Below are 25,855 nucleotides of genomic sequence, written 5' to 3'. Positions count from 1 at the left end.
TATTTCATAATAAAATAATAAATAAAGTAAATAAAAGTTTAGGGATTTAATTTTTTAATATTGGATTCTCTAATTGAAACACATTCTTAATTAATTAACACTTAAAAGATAGTTTAATATTATAATTATAATTTTTTTGATTCATTATTGACATATAAATTAGGAAATTTAAGCTTACTTTTTTTATTTTTCCATTATTTTTCAAATTTGAATTTATTATTATAATTTATAAATTTAATTTTTTTTAAAAATAGAGGACTTGTGCTAAATTCGGACTTTTTTTCTAAACCCTTATCCAAGCCCTCATGTGGGTAGATCGAGTCAAAACTCATGGGAATAAACTGGACCAACCCAAGTTTTTTTTACCATCTCTAATCTAGTGAGCATTATCTTGTGGGTGCAGTTCACTTGTGTTTTAAGGGGGGGGTTAAATTGCAAAGTGACGGTTATAAAAGTAAATATATAAAAAAAATTATTATTGTATATACCATTGGAAGTACAGCATCACTCTTCCTTGAGAGAAAAGTTTTGGGCTTAAAGCAATTTAAGGAGCAAACAAGTTGGACTGCTGTAGGTAGAGTTAGAAAAGATGCTGGGGTGAAATAGAAACTCTGTGTCACGCCCATTTTTGTTAGAGTAGACAAGCCAACAGACGATAGGCCAATAGCGATTCTATTATTGGGCTTGTTTGTGATATGGGTCGAGATGCCACAATCACAAAGGGCCCGAACGGCTACGTGGCAGTTTTACGAATCAGCTGCAAATCCGCAGTTCAAACACGATTTCACAAAGCAGGACTGTTAGGTATACAGAAAACAGAATCGATCTCTCTGATTCCAGTAACAAAATCACAAACGCTTTCTAAATTTCAAAAGCCAAGAATTAATCAAGTCTACGAAATCCCTATATGACCCATTTCCAGGTATTTTAATTGAAATTCTGAAAATCTTTTGGCTGTTAGTTTTGGATTTTTTTTGTTCCAAAGTTTAATGATAATATGTTAATTTGTGTTACAGTTCTGTTGCAATGAAGGAAAAGAAAACACAGTCTGTGCTTAATCGAATCTTAGTGAATTGTGCTGCCCAGGTTTGTTTTCGCCACGTGGCAGGGAATAACCTTTTTGAAATCTGCCGAGTGCTGTCTTTGGTTGATGATTATTTTGAAAAAATAAAAAATTAATTCTTTGCAGGCGAAAGAATACGGAGGTTGTGTCGCTGCAAAAGTCCCGGAAGTTGAGCGTGATATGTGCTTGAAACAATTTCTCGCGTTAAAGAATTGCATGCAAAATACGGTATCACATTGTGTTTCTTTAATTACAAGATATGTTTTTAGTGTATGGAAGGAGGAATTATCTTGCATTATGCGTGAGAAAGCATGATGCTCGCGCGTTTGTACTGTTTTAGAAGATGTTGCTCTTAACATCATGCTTTTTGTTCTTGCTTATTAGCTTCGAGGAAAGGCCTAATCGTCCGCTTCACTTCTGTTAATATCTGGAGGAGTAAACTGATTACGAGTAACTTAGAAACATGTCTGGAAAGGCATCATCAAGTTCGCAGCCTAGTATTGGTTTAAGTGGTTCTGGTGCACTTTCACATGTTTATATACAATACCCGCCTCTGCGTTGCAGCATTCCTGAATCAAGGGGTTTACATTACGATGATGGAACTAAGTTACTCATCTCCTCGACATCTAACCAGGTAGAGTGTTGATTTTGCAATTTAACATGAATTTGAAGTGCATTTTAGTTATTGTTTAATGAGCATTTATTTTGTTATTGCTGTTTGATTAGTTTGTCCTGTTTACTCAACAGATCTTTTCGTGGAAAACTGTTCCCTTCAATCCTCTTGCCACTTCTACCTCTGATTCAATACCTGAAGGGCCAATTTTAAGCATTAGATTTTCTCTAGATACAAAGCTTATAGCAATTCAGCGGTCCAGCTCTGAGATACAGTTTTGGATAAGAGAAACTTCAGAAGCTTTTAGCCATAGGTGTAGGTCTGATTCGGAGAATATATTGGGATTTTTCTGGACGGACTGCCCATTGTGTGACTTTGTCGTTGTAAAGAACAGGTAAAGGGAAGTTTCTATGCAGTTTCTGGAATTGTCTAGAATTTTTTTTTTTTAATTTTTGGGTTGAAATGGTTACATATAGATATGTTTACCAATAATTTGGTGCTAACTTTGTTATGGCGTGTTAGAGGAACAAGTGTCGTGTCTATAAAATTGTTACCCATGTTCTAGGTTGATGCTTACAAGCCATTGGAATGGCTTATTTGTTTATAAGAACACTTCAACGTCTTAATGACTGGGTGATTGCTTACTTTTAATCTTGTAATTGCATTTTGATTTTATCCTAGCCTGACACTCACCTTTCACTAAAATGGAGTCAATTACAGTGGGCTGGACTTGTTTGCTTATGATTCTGTTGCAAAATCCCTTGACTTGGTGGAGATGAGGAAATTGAATGTGTGTTGGTATGTCTACACTCATGAAAGTCGATTGGTTCTTCTTGCTTCTGGCATGCAGTGCAGGACTTTCACTGGTTTTCAGGTATGGCTGTCAACTCTGTAATTAGCTCAATTTTGTTTGTACCCTTTCTGATAAAGATTATATCTTTGTTAAGTTATATTTCCATATCAGAGAAAAGGGGCCTGAAAATCGTTTTATGAACACTATAAACATCTTCAGTTGTTGTCAAGTTCTTTCATTGGTTTGATGCAGATGTTATTTCTTTGTGCAGCTTTCATCTGCTGGGATAGTTCGCTTGCCAAAGTTTGATATGGCAATGGCTAAACCTGAGGCCAACAGTAAGCCGGTCCTAGCTGCTGAAGATGTCTATATTGTCACTGTGTAGGTTATTTATGTTTTGTATTTAGTTAATCCCATTCTTTGCTGAGAGCAAATCTTAAGCCTTCTTGATTTTTACAGCTATGGTAGAATATATTGCTTACAAGTCGATAGAGTTGCAATGCTACTCCACTCATATAGATTTTACCGCGATGCTGTCGTACAACAGGTACTGTCTCGCTTAGATTTCTTGTATTTGGAACTTGTGCCTTTCTTCAAGTTGATTATGAGACTTGTTTCTGTGGTAGCGACTGGTTTTCAATTAATATGCATTTCCTAGGTCTCAGTTACTACGTAAATTTACTTTAAAATCTGCAATTTTGCAATAGATGTTATAGGATTTTAAATCTTAATTTGAGGACCTGAAGAGTCTTGGAATTGAAATGTTGGGTGATTGACACTTCTGTGTAAAGTGAATCACGGCCTTTAGGCACAAATGGAGCTTATTGATGTCACCAAATTTTGGACAATCCTTGGAATATATTGTCATTTAGACTGTGGGCACTAGGTACAAACTACAAAGCAAACATTCATGTTGAAATCCGTGGATATCTGATCTATTTTTTGTTCCTTCCCTGTTTCCTCATTGTAAGCAAAATTGGAAGACAGTTGAAATTTGTATAAGAGTAGTAAGTTTTTTGGTGCACTTTAATTTATGCCGACATCTCTTTGTTGGGCCACAAATTCTTGCATAATTCAACGTCACAGTGTATCTGTTCTGGAATTATTTTTCTCATTTTTCATCTCAATATGTAGGGATCTCTGCCAATTTATTCAAGCAAGATTGCTGTGAGTGTGGTTGATAACGTACTACTCGTTCATCAAATAGATGCGAAGGTTGTTATACTGTATGACATATTTGCAGATTCTCGGGCTCCCATATCTGCTCCACTTCCTCTACAGTCGAGGGGATTCCCGAGGTCTTTTTCTTCTTCCTCTCGATCCAGTGGCAAAGATGGTGAATGTTCAGAAGTCAATAATAAGATTGATCATGAAGGAATCATTTATGGAGATAACTGGACTTTTATTGTCCCTGACCTCATTTGCGATGTTTCTAATAATTTTTTGTGGAAGATCCATTTAGATTTAGAGGCAAGTGCAATCAGTTATCTAGTACCTCATTTTTTATTATCAATCAGTTAACTATTGTAAGAATTGCCCCTTTCTTTTCCTGTAGGCGATTGCTGCCAGTAGCTCAGAAACGCCATCCGTATTAGAATTCTTGCAACGGCGAAAACTGGAGGCCATTAAGGTTTAATGCATTTTATGTTTTGATATTTGTTTTGTTTTCTTTTACATCCCATTCTCCACATAATGAAAATTAATTACTCTTATTTGTACCACAGCATACTAGGCACATTCATAAATAAGAATGCAATCAATTTCCCATTAAAAATGTAGATCTTGTCATATGAGTGTTAAAAATTTAAAAATATGTTGGTTCTCTGAAATAATGATACTGGAACTAAGGTACGTATAAAAATGAAATTACAACAAGCATCTGTTGCATCTCATGAAATAATTTTGTTTCCATATGTGATTATATTGTACTCCTCTAATGTGAATCAATAAGATTAAATTATAATTATATATTATTTCTGCTGTTTCAGACAAAGCAACTGTGCTTGGGCATAGCACGAACTGTTATTTTAGAACGTAGGCCTGTCTCTATGGTTTCCAAGGCCATAGACGTTTTGGTTTCTTCTTACTCACTCTCACTCAAAACAGGCAGTTATTTTAAGGGAATAAAGACCGAGAGCACTTCTTCAGGGGTGGCAAATACTAGTGTTGCTAGATCGAGCACTGATGTGTCCACCAGTAGAATTGACGGAACATCCATCAGACATGAATCTACTGCTGGAGTTGACAGCGAATATCCCAGTAGAGCTTCAACATTTTCAGCTTCAGAGTCTGAGGAAAACGCCAGCTCGGCACCCCTGAGAACAGACTCTAGAGATCTTCAACTTGGTGGTGGTAAAGTGGATAGAGTAAATCTAACAGGTGCTCAAAGTTCTGGGCCAAGTGACAATCCTGTTTTTGTCAATATTTCGGAGCAGCAGGACTCTGAACTTACTTCACCAGCAATTTCACCTGATGAGATGTACAAGTTTGTGTTTGCTGCTGTAGAGGAGGAGATGGTGGGTGACCCTTCTTACTTAGTTTCCATCATCGTTGAGTTCCTTCGCAGGTATGTTAACAGTTTCCAGTGATCCAGCTCTTTGAAAATATAGCTAGTCCAAGCATTTTTTAAAAAGTGGTACAGCCATGATGTGCTGCCACTTGCTACCAATATCTTAAGCAAGCTCTGCATTGATGCTGGTGCAAAGTTTGACATTTCATATCAATTAGGTTACTGCTCCTTTTTACCTTAGGCCATTTTTGTGGTTGGTATCAAGTTTTGGGTGCATTATTTCCAGGATTGATTTGGGTTTTGAATGAGCCTTCATGGATCTATGCTTGTTTTGCCTGCGTACTTGTGACTGATACTAATGAACAAGCTTAGGCAAAATCCTAGAGATCATATAACCAATGTTACAGAAAAATTTGAAGAAAAGAGTTAGATTCCCAATGTAAGCTAATGCGGAACTATTAAGGGAGGAATAATAAGAGTGCATAAAATTGTCACAAGAATGATTCTGGGCATTGGAGGCATAGGGTTTGAATTTTCTACCATTCAATTTGATTTATTGTTTCTGTACAGCACGAATATGGAGAAGATCAAAGTGCATCCAAATCTTTATGTCTTGACAATTCAACTTCTGGCCCGCAACGAGCGATATGCAGAGCTGGAATCGTTTGTTACAAACAAGGTTTTAAAGTCTCTCTTCTATTGATGTATATTCCTGGCAATTTACTAAAATAATTTGATTTATGAGGAATCTTTTTTTGCTACAGATTCTTGAACTGTCGAAGGAAGTTGCACTGCAGCTTTTAGAGTCAGGGCGGCAGAATATCCAAACTAGGAAGCTCGGTCTTGATATGCTAAGACAGCTCTCTCTACATCATGACTATGTGTCGTTACTGGTGCAAGATGGACGTTATAATGAAGCTTTACGTTATGCTCGGAAGTACCAGGTAATTGTAGTTTACAAAAGTGCCAATTGCTTCTCAAAACTATATAGTTCAATTTATGGTTTTTATTAATAGCTTGAAACTTTCATAATCTAGGTTATGTTTCTTAGCTTTTACTAAAGAACGAGTCTTTCTCAGGTCACTACTGTCCGGCCCGCATTGTTTCTCCAAGCTGCTTGTTCGTCCAACAACTCACAACATCTGGCTGCAGTTCTGAGATTTTTCTCGGATTTTATCCCTGACTTTCGGACTACTTCAGATTTCACCACTTATTACGGCATTTTGAACGAGATGAACACTTCCGTTGCTGCTACAAGTTTCTGATAACTGAATTCCTCCAACAATAGTGGGAATCATGCTTCTATCTTTGTTTCATAAGGTTACAAGAATTTGTTCTTGCTGAGGTATCCCATGTTAAAATTCCCACAACTATTTGAATTTTGAAAACTGAGATCATCATTGGTAAGAGGTGGACCAAAAGCGCTTTTGTATAATTAGATTGCTTTTTACATTACAATCTAAACAAAATGGTCCCAACTCACGCTTTGATTCTCTTTTATTCTTCTTTTGAGGTAAATATACATTATGAAATCGCATTGACCTTATCAATCATTTCATCAATTCGACAACTGAAGCCACAGTGACCTTAAGTTTTGTTCATTTTTTTCAAGCCCCCCCCCCCCCACCCCCCCCATTTTGCTAAATAAAAATATAAATCAACTGACCAAAATGTGTTGCATCTTTGGTTTCTTGGCACTAGTAATCACTAATGATGAAGAAAGAGTTGGTTGCGGGGAGTAGGCCCAACCATATGATTATTACCATCAATTTATCAAGTTGGTGTAGTACCAACCGCAGCTTAACCTCTTTGGATCTTAAATCTTTGAGCCTGTAATGGTCTGGTTTATTCTTTCTAAACTTGCATTCATGCAAAGTTTTATAATATCTTTTTGTATTATTGATGTTGATTTCTTAATCCTCATCAACCACCATGATTGATCTCATTTATGAGAAATAACAAATGAGCTAGCAGAATAATCCTTAGATGCATTTGAGATTAATATGTTGTGCTTCTAATAGCCCATACTTTTTTTTTTCTTTATATGTATGCGATGATTATGACATTGTAATTAGTTTACTCAATGAAGTGGGTAAATTATAACTTTTTGTCTTTGGGTAAATTATTCATTAGGGACTGTATCTCTTGAGTAAAAATAATGTATTAAATCGTCATTCTCTGCTGATATTGGGATGTGATAATTATTATGGTAATCAAACTTTAAATAGTTCTTCGAGAAAGAGACGTGCAATTAAATTATTTTATACATAGTGGGAAAAAAATTTATAATCAAGAAAGACTCGATAATGATTACATGATGCTTCCCATCTAATGACATGTTATTGCATACTTAGGCCACCGGAAAAGATAGATGTTAGGTCAACTATAATTAATGAAACAATTTAATTATTTCATTTTGGTCATTAAGTTATGAATTTCCATTTGTTCTTTTGTTCCGTGATAAGGATGGTTAGATGACTAACAACTTTTATTTACTTGTTAGTGCCTAAATTTTAATAATTAATTAATTAATTGATAAGGAAATCTCATGTTAAAATATATGTAATTACAGGTAAGAATGGTCTATTCATCTGTTGAGCTCCAATTTTTTTAGTGAAACATGTACATCTGCTTAATTCAGTCACAATAATATCCTATAATTCAAACTACTGATATTAAATAATAGTTATTATTGCTGTGCTTTACAACTACTCTTTTAAATAAACAAAATAACTTTATTCTTCTGTTATTTTTAAATGGTTCTTATAAACCATGAGCATTTTTATTCATGTATTAATTAATATTAGGAACCCCCTCTCTTGTCATTTGGATAGGCAAAATATGTTTTTGTAGTTTAACTTTATAATGAGCATATTGGCTAATCATAGCAATAATATTCGTTAGAAGATTTCATAGTTTTTAAATTAAGTGAAAATTAATACGATAGAATAAATATTTTGGTCCCCAAACAGTACCTTTAACATGGGAGAGGTTAGCTTTTCAAAAAAAAAAAAACATGGGAGAGGTTAGAAATATGGAGCTTTAGATCCCTAAAGTAAAAAGAATAAATTTATAAATAGAATAGTGGGTTAGGGATACCAGTTGACTCCGTGGCTGTAGAGGCGTCCACTTTTTGTTGGTTTATAAAAATTAGATTCTCAAAATCCTACTCATGAAAAATAAGAACAAAACAAGAAATAATCAGAGTAGCAGTTACCTGCTAGCCAAGACAGGAGGAAAGGAATCCTTTTTGTTCTAAAATGGCCCTTTTCTTTTCCTATCTAGTGGAAGTGCAAGCAGATAAAGGTTAAAAATTAATTAAAAAAAAATTAGGGTTTGTAATATGTTAAGTCTCGAACTTCATTCACCTTTATGCTCAAATTATATAAATGGAATACGTAATAAACATGTTGTGACACTATTTATTCTATTAAAATGTGGAGTTCATGGAAGGATATCCAATAATGCCAATTTTCTACCTCACATCACTTTCTAAGGTCGCTAAAAATTATTTGACATTAATTTAATAATTTTTTGTTCTTGTTTTATTTTTGTCTTTTTAAGGAATGCAACTAATTTTATCTCATGGCAGTTTGAAGAACAAAGCTCTCTTAATATTTTTCTCTACTCTTTTAATCTTTCCAAATCTAGTGAAAAAAAACCGACTTAATGAAGTGAATAAAATTGATTTGATTGTCAATATCAAATTTTAAAATTCATATTGTCCCGTGAAAATCTTAGATAAAGATAAATATAGATGGTGTTTAGCTGAAGAAAATTTGGATTTTGTAGCGAGTTTATTCTTTAGAGGAAAAGTGTTACTACATTCTCATTTCATTTGTGATTATAATAACCTTGTCCCAAATTAATAAACTAATAAATAAATAAAATTACCTAAATATCATAACTTGGTGCAACTTGATAGCTACTCTAATTCTTGAGGAACATTTGAAATGAAGTTTCAGGTTCAGTATATTTGCCAAACGTAAGGGGTTGAGTGAAAATTTGCCATCGTAAATTGACAGCGAAGCAGTTTTGACACCCGTAAACGAAACGCACAAATTGGTCCCATCGTAAATTAACAGTAAAGCAGTTTTCAGCAGGCAGTAAATGACAAAAATAGTCCGTAAGCCAGAAACACCCACTCTGCTGTTGACACGTAGCAAAATTCAACGGGGACCCACCGTGCACGAAAGTCCTGTGACCGTGTTTTTCATCGTGCCCGTAGGGTGCACGCCGTAGCTTGACCGTTCAGTCTGTGCGCTCAAAATTAGCAATAAACAAAATAAATAAATAAAAATTTTCTTGGGAGGAATAATTAATTAATTCAATAAGGTAAAATATCAACAAGATGGTACAATATTTCCGTTTCTGTTGGATAAAAACAGTTTACAACAAAAAAAAATTCACTTATCAACTGCTATTTGTTAGGACTCACACAAAATAATAATAAAAGGGATTTTTGCCATTATTCACTTGAAGAACACATTGATATTTTAATAAAATAATAAAATCGTGCGCTTCATCTTATTACATTATTTTGTACTTATATAATTGAGACACTAAGTAAACTTATATTTTGACTAATGTGACGTGATATATAATATGATGTTATTGTAATTATTATGTGTCAATAGTTATTTATTTTAATTATTTTAAAAGGTAAAACATAAAAGGACAAGTAAAATTCGACTTAAATTTTTAAGTATTTACTTCTTTCAAGATTTAAACCCTGGATGGTTAATCAAATGAAATTGTTTAAAAATTACTTTGGACATGGTTAGGTGGTTTTTTATTTTACAGTAATTTTAAAATAATATAGGAGTTGTAATGGATTTTTCATTTTTGGATTAAAAAGATTTATTAATAAAAAGTTAAAAACAAAGAAGTAAAAACTGAAAAGTAGTTAAAAGAAAAAACAAAAATAACACGGCCCCACGATTCCCGTCCTATTATTATAGGAAGCACACTGTCACTAACTGGGTTAGGCTGCTAGACTGGCAATTTTTGTTTTTGCATTTTTCCATTTTTTTTGGGTCTAAAATGGCAAAAAGGTGGGTGAATTGCGAATGAGGCATTTTGCCTTTGACGAAGAAGGGGGCATAGGCAGGGCATAGCATCGCATCGCTTCCAAGGCAAGCAATAATTTAACATCTAATTTTACCAAATGAGCAAAAAAAATTCTCTCACTGACTCACTTACTACTAATGAGTGACGATGATGATGTTCTTCTTGTTTTTCTGTTTCCATAGATCTACGCTTCTCTAAACTCCAATCTCCATAAAGATTTTTCATTATATATATGTGTGTGTGTATATAAATTCACTCACTCATGCATGCTGCCTCCATTTTATCCACAATGCTTTGATTCTCCTCCTCCTTTCTACTCTTCTCTCTCTTTCTCTCCAGGTGAGCAACCTCCACAAATATATTTATTCTTTATTATTTTCTCTTTAAAATTGCGCAAAAAGTCAAAATAGAGAACAGAAAAAAAAAAAAAATAGGTCCTCAAGTGTATTCAAGTATTCAACTCGGTTGATTGACTGGACATTTCCGCTGAATTTTTTTTTTCTTTTTAGTTTGTTGAATTTTCTCGGTAACCAAACAGAGACTGTAGAATTTGTAGAAGTAAGGAAGTCAACTATAATTAAGCTGAGTGCTTGAAGTTGTTTGTTTGTTTGTTTTTAATTTTCTCGGCTACCAAACAGAGAAGAAGGAAAATATCTTAAAAGAGAGAAAGTCAACTCGAAATTAAGCGGAGTGTTTTTATTGCTCTTTTCCTTTCTTATTTCCGCGTGAATTTAGGATAATTGATTTTTTCTTTCTAAAAAATAAACTGTCCTAGAAAATGTCTAGATAAAATTTTTAAAAGATTAATTTCTTTTTGGAATTTGCTGACTGACTCGAAAGCCAATTTAAAGTTTCTGACCGTTATTTTTTGTTTTTAGCGTGTTGAAGAAGAATTGATATGTGAGTAGCAATGTCGTCAAGACGCGGATCGAAATCAAAGAGATTACTCGATTCGAGCAGCTTAAAAGCTGCTAATTCTCCATCTTCTTCAACGACATCGTCTTCCAAGCGGTTTCTAGAAACGTCTATTGATGGTCAGAGTTCACCTGCTTCTTCATCAGCTCGAAGTAAGCCGCAGTACTACTACACTGAAAATCCATCATCCAAAGAAAATGTTACAGTGACTGTCCGGTTCCGTCCACTAAGGTACATTTACATTTTACTTTCATTTTGTCTAGGTTCGGGTAATAAAGTTATATTTAAGTGCCCTTTTAGTGCACTTTCTCTAGAAGTATTGAAGATTCACTAAAAGTTGGTCACTTTAGCTGTAGTGCTTTAAAAAATTTTTAAAATTACGCAGAAGCACAACAACTAAAACATATACCCTTGGTCATGAACTCTTAAGGATTCATGAACTTATTTCTTTTAATTTACTTTGTTGTATTTTTTTGAAGAGTGCTTGAAAATTGATTGTTGTTATTGCATTCTGTAGTCCTAGGGAGATTCGGCAAGGTGAGGAGATTGCGTGGTACGCAGATGGAGAAACTATTTTGCGGAATGAAGATAATCCATCAATAGCTTATGCCTATGGTAAGTTATTAAATAGTCTTTAGTGGAATTACATACTGTGGTTGGCCGCATAACTTGTTGATGAAAAGCTTGAAACATGCTCAAGTGACTCACTCATATGCTCGGATGGAATGTTGTGACTCATATGATCTATATCCCGTTATATAATAGATTTTAGTAGAATTACTGTTTCCACTTTCTTTTTCTGGGAGGAAAACAAATGTGGGAATTATGATATATTTAACTTGTTCATATTTGATTTTAAGTTCATTGTTTTTTCTTAAATGCTTCTAGATCGGGTGTTTGGCCCTACTACCACTACCCGTCATGTTTACGATATTGCTGCGCAGCACGTTGTCAGTGGTGCAATGGATGGCATCAATGGTAATTTATGACAATCCTTATGCTTGGCAAACGTATATCTTGCAACTCTTTTTTCAATGAATCTTTCTGAGATTTTTGTTTACCTCATGGAATCATTTTGGGTTCTCTTTTGCCACTGCCTCTCATAGTTAACCAGAAAAATGAAATAATTCAATCACTGACCAGGGGCATGATCAGGAATTCAGATTGGCCTGGGCTAAATTGATTTTGTATTTGTGAATTACTTACCTGCAAGTACTACATGGGGTTATCATCATTAATATTTTATAAAGCAAGACAAAGACACAATGATATGCAATAAAAAATTATCGAATTTGTGACATATGATGCTTCAGAGAGTAGAAATAGCCTTGTACTAAATTGCAAAAAAGTTTTTATAGTCTAGAGAGTATTTGATATCAATAAGTAAAATGCCTGGATAGAGAATCAAAAAGTGAATGACATTTGTTTTGATACTTTAGAAAGGAAAACATAGTCGTACAATAAATGGAGAGAAAATTGATGATGATTCTTTGTTCTTATGATTTTATAAATAAAGAGCACGGTGAATTGAAGTTGTTTTAATCTTTTTGAGAAGTAAAATATTGAAGCCCAAGAAGTAGAAATGGAAATTGATGATAAATCTTTTGTTTTCTAGGATTTTACTTTGTAGAAAGAGGGCACGGTGAATTGGTTTCATTTTTATCCTTCTAAAAAGTAAATTATTAAGTTCCAGAAAAATGGAATTAAAATTAAAGATTAACTTTTTTTTTTTTTTCAATAACTGGATTAATAGGACATTGGATATTGGACTTGTTACTTCATAATTTTCACATTTTTTAAATCTTGTAACTTGTAACTTATGTTCTTATGTTATGCCTAAATTTACTAAGGGATTAAAGTGGAACAATGGAGGATGTTATCAAATGAAGAAACTAAATAGAAAAAGATCATCCCAAGGCCTCTTGTAATCAGTTTACATCAAAAAGTAAAATCATTGGACCAAATAAGAATTTAGGCTCTGGTCCACCTCCTCCCCAATTAGGAAGATAGGTCCATTAAAAACCGTTGCCTAAGGTATAGCATTGCCAGATTTAGCAGTATAAAGGAAGTGATGAAGAAAAAGAGGCAGTTGAATTTTGGTTGGAATAATACACATTTCACAGTATAACTGTAGCCCAAGTATCATCTGGTTTCACCGACCTTTGGCTATCGTGTACAGTTCATTAATAGTCATGCCATGACAAGTAATGTTTGAACAACAAGCTGTTCCTCACTAATGAGCTGGGATCTCTGGATTCAACTTCAAATTGGGTTTTCAGATTAGTCTGCAACTAGCTCTTTACCTGGCGTTAGTTTCTCCTAGAAGGTTGTAGTTTTGTTTATCTGCCTGCAAAATGCATTATATCACAATTTATATTATTGTGTTATTCATTGTCATATAAGACTGTAACTAATAAACTTCTAGTTTTTTCTTGTGGTAGAAATGTCAATTTAATTGACCAAATTCCAGAGGAACACATCTAGAGCTTCAGGAGTGCAGTTATAAATTTTTTTCCTAGTATTTTTATGTTTTTTGCATACTGGATTGTTGGCATTAGTAGATTGGCACCTAATAGTGAATAGGTCCAAATTTAGAAGCTACCTTCTAACCACTAAGCTTGAGGACAAATGTGGCTGAAGTACCAAGTTGGTTGCTTCTGGCCATATTTTGATATGCTACCTATGCACTTAATACTTTGCTCTGGCAACAACTGTTGACTGATTGTTGCCAAAGGCCTGAGGTGCGGTGGTTTACATGGGCAAGGAGTAAATACAGTTTTTAAAAGTTTTTGCATTTGTGATTTAGTAATCTTCTAAAATAGTACAAAACTTTACGAAGTATTGACTTGGTGTTTCCCCACCTGAACAGGAACCATATTTGCATATGGTGTGACGAGCAGTGGGAAGACTCACACAATGCATGTAAGAATATACAACGGTTTACCTCTTTGTAAAATATGTTGTTTATCTAGTACACATTTGATTTATCTTCCCCTGATGCATAGTAGAACTGCTTTTTCCTGGTAGAAAATAGGTTTAGGTTGACAGCATTGGTTTATGAGTTGGTAAAGAAAAGTAATTTTTTGCCTGAGTCAACTTTTCAAGTTCCTGCACTGCAGCATCTTTTTTCTACCCTATAAGTCATTGATAAAGTTAAAAGTTACAATTTACATTCTTCTCTGAGCCAAATCTTATGAATGAGTCACTTTTGGTCCTTTGTATTTTAACTTTTTTTAATGTTTGTCTTTGCTTCTTATCATTCTTGAACTCTTGAAAAAATATTCTGTATCAATAGTGCATTTACTGAGGGTGATGTTTGTGCTATATTGAAGGTTATTCTGTTTGTAACCCAGTGCATCAAATCCAAACTGATGCTTACAAACTCAGAACTGCATGTATATGGTACCAACGTTGTTAATGTGACATGTGCTGTTCTCTAAATATTTGTTTGCTAATCATATTATGATGTGGTGGATAGATTTGTTATGTAGTGTCTAGTGACTTGTCAAGCAATGAGTTTTGCTTTCTCAAAAACATTACCATTATACTTACATTGCTAACATGTTAATGGCAGGGTGATCAGAGGTCCCCTGGAATTATTCCATTGGCAGTGAAAGATGCTTTTAGTATTATTCAAGAGGTACTTTTAATGGGATACTTACTAGAGAACTTAGTGTATTAGTTTCTTTGTTATAATACTGAAGAAAAAAATTGATTTTTCCTAGACTCCAAATCGAGAATTTCTTCTTCGAGTTTCATACTTGGAGATTTATAATGAGGTGAGCTTCTTCCCTGCTCTGCAATTTACTTGTTTAATAATGGTGCTCATTTTTTGTTACAGCCTTTCAAACAACATAGCTGTCATGATTCGTTACTATCCTTTAAGGTTTCCTACATTTTCAGGTTGTAAATGACTTGTTGAATCCAGCAGGACAGAATTTAAGGATTAGAGAGGACTCTCAGGTACCCATTTATCAGTATCTGATCTGTTTCTATTGGTTACTGTCACCTTGTAACTGCACTATACATCATGACTGGTATTTTCTCATTACCTCTCTCTTTTGCTTTGATATCACATACGATGATTCATACAAAATTCTTTTAACCATAGCAAATTGAAGATGGAAACTTTATCAATTGGATATTCCTGTTGGACTTTAGCTACCAACATCAAGTGGATAATGAACTTGAGACCCAGAAAGGTTTATGGTCATATACCTCCATAGTTAAGCGGTGAAAGTAATTGATTTTATTTGTAAGTCATAGTTAGAGTCCTCAGTACTCCTCTTATCTTTCCTTATCTTTCAAAACTTTTATGGGAACCTTAAAGATAGGGTCCCGCCATGTTACATTTAACGTAACGTACGTCCCACACACAGCAACAGTTTTCGTGGCGGGGCCCACAACTGTTGCTGTGTGTGGCGTACGTTACGTTAAACGTAACGTAGCGCCAGCCTTAAAGATATTAAAAACTGACACTATGCAATTTGTAAGTGATTACCTTCTAAAAGCAGCATGAAGTTAGCTTATCTTGGCCTGGGATTATCATTGAAGTTGCATTAAGGATGAATATACCATGCCCAAGGCTTTAGGAACATGCACGGACTATGCATTGTCAGTCTTCAATAGTGCTCTCATATACTGTTTTTCTTCTAAAAGGATGATGCTTTTTTATTTACTTATCATGCTCATGTATGGAAATATACTTGTCTCGAATTCCTCTGTGATAGAGCCTGTGAAATAAAAAAAATCAACATTACTGAGTTTTCTTTATTTAGTTTATATTTCTGTAACAGAAACATTATTTTATCTAAATCCTGGTTGGCTAGATGTAAGAAAGTGTGTGATTCATTTATGAATTAATTGATGGTTGTAGGGAACCTTTGTTGAAGGTGTAAAGGAAGAAGTTGTGTTATCCCCTGCTCATGCGCTGTCCCTTATTGCAGCTGGAGAAGGTAAATTGCTTTCCTATTTTGTTTTGCCACCAGTGGAAATAGATTGAAATAAAAAAGATAAAATGATTAAACAACAGTGGTGTTGGATCATGCTTGGATAGAGTTTCTTGCTCACATACTCAACATTTTAGAAAGCATATTTTGACAGAACTAGTATCAACAATCTTTTTGAAGTAATTTAATATAGAAAGAGTGGTTTATATTTCTTGTTATCACTGGTTTATATTGTTAGAGCTGTTTAAATAGCTGGTTACCGTGCATTGTTTACTGGTCATAAATCGCATTCCAGTTAATGTTTTTTTTTCCCTTCTATAATACTGTTTGTGAAATTTGCTTCAGACATAGTGATTAGATGTTGGTTTTTGACAACAGAGCACAGACATGTTGGGTCCACAAATTTCAATTTACTAAGCAGTCGGAGCCATACAATATTTACACTGGTACTCATGCTTTATAATGCCGGAAGCAGAATGTAAATTTGAATTTTTTGGAATTGCTTTTTCCTATTGCCTTTTTAACTTGCTCATCTCACTAAATGAGACTGTTTGCCTCAAGTGACAGTTACAGACATGGACACACACACACGTGCATGTATTCGTTCATCCACCCAACCACTCATATGATCATATCTCTCATCCTAGATGCTCTTCCACAAAAAACGTGGTCCAAAACAGACATATTACATACTATGTCATTCATTTCTTTTCATGTGTGCTAATGTGATGGTCATAATATTGCATCACAGGACCCATGACCCTATTATTTGGCATGATAATATACAGTTTATAGTTTCTGTTGGTCCTCTGTTAGTGGTTCCATATATTGCCCAACTGTTGTTTTGTGTGGCACGAATGTAGTTAATAATTACAACCACTTATTTATTATCTTAGTCTTCACTTGATTACTCTCCCAGAAGATTCAGAATTTGGCTCAAAGATCCAATACCACATTCTTTATGTGTAAGATATAGTGATATTTCTCCATTTATATAACATCATATTGATTTTCTATGATATAAAACATGTTGTTGAGTCTCTCACCATTTGCATAACCTCGGGTGCTTCCCCTCCCCCCCACCCCCCCAAAATAATCAATTACCATGCAACCCACCCCAATATCTCTCTCCAACATTGGTGCGAGGGTCTTTCACCTCAAGAAATGAACCCAGCTAGGCTGTCCTCTTGTGGACAAACACCAGGTGTTAAAATCCTTTGTTGTTTTTTGAAAGTTTTTGTAGCATTACATTTGCAAATCAATGGATACCAAAACCTTATCTATCGTTAGGTGAGAATATGTCAAGTCATATTTTTAATCAATATCTACATGATATGGAAGTCCTTTGACTTTGTTTTTAGCTTTTAATTACCTGTAAGACATGATGTCCATGTCTTTTTCCTCAGTGCATTTGCTATTTCATGTCAGACAGGGTTATCTTGTTCTTGCTATAGTGTTTTGGGACACTTAATCTACCCTTCACCATTTGCCAGTGTGCATATTAAATTACTTATTCCTGTCTTCGTATCAACTAATTTTGTTCCCACTTCTTTCTGTAAAGACAATAGAGAGCAGTCCTTGTGGTGAAAATAGTGCAGGGGAAGCTGTAAATTTATCTCAACTGGTAATTTCTAAGGCCTTGTTCTCAACACTGTCTTTGGTTCATTGTTGGTTACCTATTAAGTTTCTGGTCTCAATCTGCTCTTAATTTTTAAATAACAGACTCTTGTGTTTCCTTTATTTGTATTGATAGAACATTTTTTTTTACTTGCCATGTATTCCATTTTCAATGATTTTGTTTAACTTTTCCAAACTTTACTTATACCTGCAGCACCTCATCGATCTGGCAGGTTCTGAGAGCTCAAAGGCAGAAACTACTGGTGTGAGGAGGAAAGAAGGATCTTATATTAATAAAAGCCTGCTAACTCTTGGAACTGTGAGTTCTCTGGCATTATTCTTATACAAGCAGTGATGGTGGTTATAATTTCCTTGCTTCCTCTGTGCACTTCCTTTTTTATCTGTAAATCGACTATTGACTGTATACGCATAAACAAATATCCAGACGGACACACAGGGAGATAATAAGTGCACAATTGTTGAATAGTTGGATAAATGCTTTCAACGGTTGAGATTGCGTCTAAATTCATAATTAACGTAACTTGGTAATGACTTATTAAATGAAATTTCTATCATTTAAAGTAAATTTATTTGATGTCTTAATGGACCATTGATGGTAGTCAATATGCATTACTGTATGAATTTACATTTTTTTTTTGTGGATGTTGCATTTATAAATTTTAATGTAATTATAGCAATTTACCGTTCCTCACCGCTGTGTCCTTGTAACTTTGTTGCCACAGAAAGTACTTGGATTTGGAACCAAACAGTCAAGAGTAAATTTAAGTGAGAGACAAAGCCATGGTTGATTGATGCATATTTCCTTTTTTATGACATAAGGATGATTGCGAGGCGTTTTATCAATTCATGGAATTAAAACACTGAATACCTTTGTGCTATGTAACAGTAAAATCAGGTTTTAGATGTCAATATGTTTTTCTGTTTTTTTCATTACACCAAATTGATTGAATTGTGACTTTTTCGTGTTGCTTCCTAGCTATCTATAGACGATACCATGCTGTAGCTGATGGTCTGGTATGCATTGTCTGAGTTTTGATATTATCATAGAAAATAAATTTACCATGGGATATATATGTTGTAATTGTTGTAGGTTATTTCGAAGTTAACAGATGGGAGGGCCACTCATATACCATATAGGGACTCTAAATTAACCCGGCTCCTACAATCTTCATTGAGTGGTCATGGCCGTGTATCTGTAAGCACTATTACATTTATCTACTTTTATCCATTTTAAGAAGACATATGGCATGTATTCTGGGTGAATGTAGAACATATAAATACACATGCAGCCTATTCTTTTGGAAAGTTGTTACTTGTCCAGGATATCCTTTGTTCATTGGTCTTCATTGTCTGAAATTTCAGCTCATTTGCACTGTTACTCCTTCCTCGAGTAGTTCTGAAGAAACACATAATACGTTGAAATTTGCTCACCGTGCAAAGCATATTGAAATTCTAGCAGCTCAGAACAAGGTACTTTACCTAAAACGATGGATCTCTGAAATATCTACTCAGTAGATTTTGTGATTAACTAAAATGAAACTGCAGATCATCGATGAGAAATCACTTATTAAGAAGTATCAAAATGAGATACGTCTTTTAAAGGAAGAGTTGGAACAATTGAAGAGGGGTATTGTGACAGTTCCTCAACTGACAGATATTGGAGAAGACAATATTGTACTCTTAAAGCAAAAGGTAAGCATACTATTAGATGGGCTTGTTGCTTTTGCTACGGTTGAAAAATTAACTTATTGTTCATTTGCAGTTCAAATCTTGCCTGTTAGGGTACCTAAAAAAATTTCTTGCACAAATCATGGTCTTCTTATTTCATGCTTCCTACAGGGTTTTATATGTTCTATGAAGGGGAGACAATATTAATGAGCTTGAGCAAAAGTAAAATGGTCAAGATGAGTGAAGAATTTTTAAGTTCGTATAATATAATAACTCTCAATTTCTAGTCCTAGTAGAAACTTTTGAATGTCAGGTCTCGTGGACCGTTGGGAGAAAAAGGCCAATTTTCTGCCCTTATTTTAAATTGCATTTAATGTCCTAGTTTTTTCTTGTTTCCAAAAAACCTTGTATTATGCTGATTAAGATTCAATGAACTGATGACAACATATCATATGGTGAACACTTGAGCATGTATGAGATATCTGAAAAAGAATGAAATGATGTGTATGACCATTCACTTTGAGTACTGTGATGTGTAAAGCTAGAAGATGGTCAAGTCAAGCTGCAATCAAGATTGGAAGAAGAAGAAGATGCTAAATCGGCTTTGTTGAGCAGAATACAACGATTGACAAAATTAATTTTGGTCTCTTCAAAGGCCTCCCAATCACCGAGAGTACCTCACCGCCCTGGTCCAAGGAGGAGACATTCCTTTGGGGAAGAAGAGGTACCATGATTGGTTTTACCCAAATTGTTTGTTATTTGTACCCTCATATTAGAACTTTAATTTACTTGTAATAATATTAGTGGTTTCATTATGGGCTGGATGGTCAGAGTGCTTATCATAAAAAAGATCTTCTCTCAACTTTAATTGGTCTGATTATAGTTATCTAACACAAACCTTTGCAGCTTGCATACCTACCACACAGAAGGCGGGATTTAATCTTGGATGACGAAAACATTGACTTGTATGTTTCTCTGGAAGGAAATGCTGAAACTGCAGATGATACAAGTAAGGAGGAGAAAAAGACTCGGAAGCATGGACTGCTAAACTGGTTAAAGTTACGGGTATGTATATTGCGGATTGCTATTTTGTATATGATGTGTATCAGTTTATACCCATTGGCAGTCGATAACTTTCTGAGCAAAGAACAACAATCTTAGGGTTTGATCTGGATCTTTACCCTTTAATCATCCAAAATGATAAACAAAGAGATATTGTTTTTCAGCATCTGCTCTTTATACCACATTCAGCAACCATGTCTAGTGTAGCTTTGCTCTTTACTAGCTGCTGTAAATAAGCAAAAACTGACAACTTGAAATTATTGGTGGCATCCATTAAAAATATAATTTGTTTGTTTCTAGATCCCAACCTGTTCAAATGTAGGTAAAAAGGGATTAAATATGATGAATATATCACATTTTTCTCCTGTTTCTATTTCTTCCTATGGGCCTTCCCTGAGGATGAATCATACACAATTAAGAGCTACAGTTGAGTGCAATTTCCACGGCAATTAATCTAGCTCATACTACTTCGGAATTCCTTAAACAGGAGGAACATGGAAATATTAATGTGCTATTATTTATCATTTTTTCTACCAAATCATCATACCTCTTAAACTTTCCTTTTTTTATAGTGGTAAATTTATGATTTGTGTTCTATTTCCTAGTCATCCTCCAAGCTTATGTGCGTTTTTAAGTTTGATTTAAATTACTTGTATTTTTTTTTTCTTTTGGGGAATTGTACTTTTCTATTTATTTCATAGGTTTGGAACAAGAACTTGAGGCCAACTTTATTGTCGTTTGTTAATGATCTATGTTCTATTTAGTTGCAATTTGTTATTATCTATTAGCTTAAATTATGTGACCTCAATAGTACTTTGGGTTGAATATGCTCGTGGCACTTTCTTTCTTATATTTCCAGGATTTTGTTTTTTTTTTTTTTTGTAAGTTTAGCTAATTTTGAACCTGAAGGAATTTACTGTTTTTTTATCAGAAACGAGATAGTAGCTTGGGGCCATTGACAAGCACGAGTGACAAATCAAGTGGAATTAAATCTACCAGTACACCTTCAACCCCCCGAGCCGAAAGCATTAATTTTCGTACAGAATCCAGACTTTCTCAATCTTTACTTACAGAAACATCCCCATCAGCGGATCTTCTCTCTGATGCTAGACATGATAGAGGAGTTCCTGAAGACAGTTTCCTTGGACAAGAGACGCCTTCGGTAAGCCTAACTTTGTTTTCGTGCACTACTTGAGAATTTACCTTGCAGCAGATAGGTCTATGGTGTCTTCATTTGAATGCTCAGATATTGTTTTAGTCAAATGAGCAGAATACCTGCACTGCTTTCTTGCAACTTCTACTCATTCATCTATGAAAGGGTCTGAAATACTATTACTCGTCCTTTTTTGCTGTGTGTGTGCGATGTCATCACATACACTTGCTACTATATGGCTCCACATGTTATGTCTTTGATAATCTCTGTTTAAGCGTTTTAGTTGTAAAATAAGCAGTGACAATTTTTTCCACATTTTTTGAAAAACCTATCAACATAAGGCGTTACCCCACACGCCTGAGTATTATGTGGCTTTGTCTATCTGCATACAAAAATGGGATTAATAAGATTTATCCTGAACCACCTGATCCACATTTTTTGAAAAACCTATCAACACAAGGTGTTACCCCCCACATGTGAGTATTATGTGGCTTTGTCTATCTGCATACAAAAATGGGATTAATAAGATCTATCCTGAACCACCTGAGTCCCATACGTAATGATTCTTGAATCTACTGGTTTGGGTTCAAGCCTTGTTTATTTATTTATTTTTTCAGAAGGATGCGTTATGCATTGTCTACTGTCTAAAGTTCCTCCCATTGGTTGTTGCAGACAAGCATTAAAACAATTGACCAAATTGATCTTCTAAGGGAGCAACAGAAGATTTTGGCCGGAGAAGTGGCACTCCATTCAAGTGCCTTGAAACGACTGTCTGAGGAGGCTGCCAGAAACCCTCAGAAAGAACAACTTCAGGTAATATATTGTTCATGTATCATCTTCATTGCTTACTGCTTTGATGTGCCTGAAATATTCATCATTTTGTCTATTTCATTTAAGGTGGAGATCAAGAAGTTGAGAGATGAAATCAAGGGTAAGAATGACCAAATTGCTTTGCTTGAAAAACAAATTGCTGATTCTATCATGACTTCACACAACACGATGGATAACTCAGAAGTATCTCAAGTAAGTTTGGCTTCCTTTATCAGTGATGTGGGTACTTGCCTCTCATTGAAGTCTGTCTTTATTGCCTTCGTTGTTTCGTGCTGTGCAGTCTTTTGCTGAACTGGCTGCACAATTAAATGAGAAGTCCTTTGAACTTGAGGTGATCAATCTTTCCGTACTTTTTACGGCAAGAATATTGTTTCAGTAGCAATTACACATTATGTTGAGAGTGTGTTTCCACAATTCTACAAATTGAAAATAGAAACTTGTGATTAGATGATAAACTTTATTTCTTCAGACTTTACTGATCGTTTTCATCTGTTGTTTCTTATTTTATCTGACCATTGGAGTTTACTTCGCTTTCCAGGTTAAAGCCGCTGATAACCGTATAATTCAAGAGCAGCTGAATCAGAAGGTGCAAATCTTATCTATCAATGTGTACGAAATCAAATGTATAGATATTACTTCCTTGCTGTGGTGATATGTTGCTGACCAGTTCTAACTTGACATAAACATTCTATCAGATCTGCGAATGCGAAGGATTGCAGGAAACAATTGGCTTCTTAAAGCAACAGCTCAATGATGCACTGGAGTTGAGAAATTTCAGCCCTTTAGCCAGTTATTCACAAAGATTCGCTGAGGCAAAAAGCCTCAATGGAGAACATCAAATCGACAAAGAAATTGCATTGTTGAAAGATATAAATGAAGACTCACGTTTACAAGTGCAGGTATATATCATCTCTTGGCCTGTTCATGATATTTATAAACCGTTTGTTAGTCAGTTGGAGTTGTGCCTGACTATTAATTTTGTGGACTCTGTGTGATTGGCTTGAATTTCATTGATTCATGGTGTTCAAAATTTTAAATTGGCATTTCAATCAACATTGCAGCTAAACTCTTGCCTTTTTTTCTTTTTTTTTTCCCTCAATCAGGCTGCTGAGATTGAAGAATTGAATCGAAAAGTCACTGAACTAACAGAGGCAAAAGAACAACTAGAACTTCGGAACCAGAAATTGTCAGAGGAGAGTTCATATGCGAAAGGACTGGCCTCAGCTGCTGCTGTTGAGCTCAAGGCATTGTCAGAAGAAGTTGCTAAGCTTATGAATCATAAAGAGAGACTAACTGCTGAGCTAGCAGCTGCTAAGAGTTCCCCAACACAGCGCAGAACAAGTGCAGTACGGAATGGCCGCAGAGATGGCCAGATCAAGAGACAAAACCAAGATGGCTCATCCTTGGATCTCAAGAGAGAGTTGGCTCTGAGCCGGGAGAGAGAGGTTTCATATGAAGCTGCTCTTTTGGAAAAGGATCAACAAGAGGTTGAGCTGCAAAGAAAGGTCGAGGAATCCAAAAAAAGAGAAGCTTATCTGGAAAATGAACTGGCTAACATGTGGGTTCTTGTGGCAAAGCTGAAGAAGTCTCATGGAGCCGATACTGATGGTTCCGAGACAACAAGAGAAACTCTGTGAGTCGAATGTTTTGGGAATTTAAATTAATGAAATCATATATAGCTGTTTGAATGATCCAGCATCATGACATTGGGCTCCCAGTAGGATTCGCTTAAGAGTGGGTGATGTGTAGAAATTTGTGGTTGGTGTGTATTGGAGTCGGGTTGTGTATTCCAAATGAGGGTTCCTTTTTCATGTTCAGATATGTTCACCAATTGGGTCTTCAATTTTCTGTTTTCTTCGTTTCTTTGTGCATATATTTGTAGAGGCATTTATGCACAAGGCAAAGTTGGCTTCACATGACATGTCCATTACGAATGAACTCGGCATTTAACACGGACAAAAAAAATATGGGAAAAGGCGTGTGTATACACGTGTGTATTTCTTTTCTTTTCTTTTTCTTTTTTCTTTTTGTCAATAGCGTTTAGGAGATGGCGTTTCGTTTGCATAATTTGAGTTGATTTTTGAAAATTGATCGATTCAACGATCGAAAAAAGAGAGGGAAAAGCTTAATTACAAGTTAATTACTAGTTGAGTAGTTATTTTATCTCTATCCACGGGCATTAAGAGGTTTTTCTTTCTGGGCCTTGAACTTGCGTAACACTAGATTACGGTCCAAAACGAAAAGAGCTTGGTATCGCCGTTTTGTTGTTGTACACCGCGGGCCAATAATCACCTTTGGAAAAAATGAGAAACCAAATTACATAAACAAATTAATAGTTTTAATATAGCAGCATCGTTATTAACCTTTTTAAATATTATATATACTTTCCTATAAATATTATTGTGGAAATTAATGCGTCATATTATAATTAGTTGAATTAAAAATATGATATGACCAATATGATTTATTTTTATTATACATATTTTCAGTCAGTCAATCAATCATATTATACCATGTCAATTTTTACAAATATTTGTGGCTCTAGAATTATTTATTACTCGTTAAACAATTTTGTTATATATTTCAAGTCTTAGTTGAGCATTTCAATTTTCTTGTTATATTTCTCAAGTGTTACAATTTATTCTTTCAGTTTTATGTTATAATTTGAATAACATACTGTGTAACTTAAGAAGTTTAACCAAAAAATTAAATATTGAAATTTTGATGGTGAAATTAGAAAATTTACGTGGGTTATCTTCACTTTTGAAAACAGAAATCATATAAATCCAATAAATAGACAAATTTTTTTAAAGAAAAAAGTTGCTGTAATTTGGAATTATCCGAATACGAAAACAGGCTGTTTTAAACAGCCCTCTTTCAGTCTCTTGCTTTGTCTAATTTTCCCCCCATTAAGCCGTTAGATTAGATTAATCAGCGGGTAAACAACAAATTTGTCTCTCTCTAGTTTGGCTCTAACCCTAAAGCTGACGACACGTGGCCTTAAAACTGAAAGCCAAAACCCGAAAACGTAACCGAAATTTACAAAACTTGATGACGTTATTTGAAAATCAATTGTCTCTTTCCCAGTTTAAAAATTAAAAAGAAAAATAAAATACCAAGCTAAAATCTCAAAACTGTCCCCACGTCACGTGCAAAAGCAATTACGAACGAACCACTGCTGTGTTGTGTGATTGTGTCCACTCGCTCACTCTGCTAATTTGCTTTGTTGTCTTGGCATAGAATTTGATGAAACAAGCAAATGGGTCCAATTATTTGAAACACTGCACACAGTGAGGGTAGAGGATCATTTTCGATTCTTGTGTATAAAATAATCGAAAATGGCTTCAAATTCCTCGAACTACAACCTTTATGTACTGGATAGTAATTCAATATTTTCTCAAAGGCAATAAATGCATAATTAATTTCTATTTAGTTGCTGGGTTGGTTTAATTATGATAGGTAATTAATAAGATGATGAGTCGCCAATAAATTTCTTAATTATCACTTACTGTAAATGTCTTGATCTCACAATTGATGATTTGTAATAAGACCGACCACCCACTAGGAAGGTGTAAACATATATAGTTATGC

At 34.7% G+C, this 25,855-nt stretch overlaps 2 protein-coding genes across 3 annotated transcripts; both read left to right on the top strand.

Moving 5' to 3' along the window:
• Positions 1-755: 755 nt before the first annotated feature.
• On the top strand, positions 756-6,528 carry LOC102617452 (uncharacterized). The gene is made up of 14 exons (XM_006492764.4): positions 756-922; positions 1,017-1,086; positions 1,190-1,291; positions 1,448-1,697; positions 1,811-2,070; positions 2,397-2,550; positions 2,741-2,850; positions 2,929-3,016; positions 3,604-3,939; positions 4,025-4,099; positions 4,458-5,035; positions 5,549-5,657; positions 5,743-5,922; positions 6,058-6,528. Exons 4-14 carry the CDS (start codon positions 1,527-1,529, stop codon positions 6,241-6,243), a joined length of 2,247 nt encoding a protein of 748 aa, XP_006492827.1. The 5' UTR covers positions 756-922; positions 1,017-1,086; positions 1,190-1,291; positions 1,448-1,526; the 3' UTR covers positions 6,244-6,528.
• A 3,421-nt stretch (positions 6,529-9,949) lies between these two features.
• On the top strand, positions 9,950-24,122 carry LOC102617742 (kinesin-like protein KIN-7K, chloroplastic). Of its 2 annotated transcripts, none has more exons than XM_006492765.3 (24): positions 9,950-10,113; positions 10,927-11,194; positions 11,481-11,578; positions 11,852-11,941; positions 13,833-13,885; positions 14,538-14,603; positions 14,689-14,742; positions 14,867-14,926; positions 15,840-15,918; positions 16,291-16,358; positions 17,474-17,536; positions 17,744-17,848; positions 18,641-18,745; positions 18,913-19,020; positions 19,096-19,242; positions 19,760-19,942; positions 20,125-20,283; positions 21,212-21,442; positions 22,106-22,246; positions 22,331-22,456; positions 22,545-22,595; positions 22,803-22,850; positions 22,960-23,163; positions 23,368-24,122. In XM_006492765.3, the coding sequence occupies exons 2-24, from the start codon at positions 10,959-10,961 to the stop codon at positions 23,899-23,901; spliced, it is 3,009 nt and encodes a 1,002-aa protein (XP_006492828.1). In that variant the 5' UTR covers positions 9,950-10,113; positions 10,927-10,958; the 3' UTR covers positions 23,902-24,122. The 2 variants fall into 2 exon arrangements, with proteins under 2 accessions (XP_006492828.1, XP_015380895.1); XM_015525409.3 differs by lacking the exon at positions 9,950-10,113 and adding an exon at positions 10,144-10,387.
• The last annotated feature ends 1,733 nt before the right edge of the window (positions 24,123-25,855 follow it).

Source organism: Citrus sinensis, chromosome 6 (genome assembly GCF_022201045.2).
Source record: "Citrus sinensis cultivar Valencia sweet orange chromosome 6, DVS_A1.0, whole genome shotgun sequence".
Classification (NCBI taxonomy): Eukaryota; Viridiplantae; Streptophyta; class Magnoliopsida; order Sapindales; family Rutaceae; genus Citrus; species Citrus sinensis.
The sequence above is the reverse complement of the archived record's forward strand: the minus strand, read 5'-3'. Positions and strand labels throughout refer to the sequence as shown.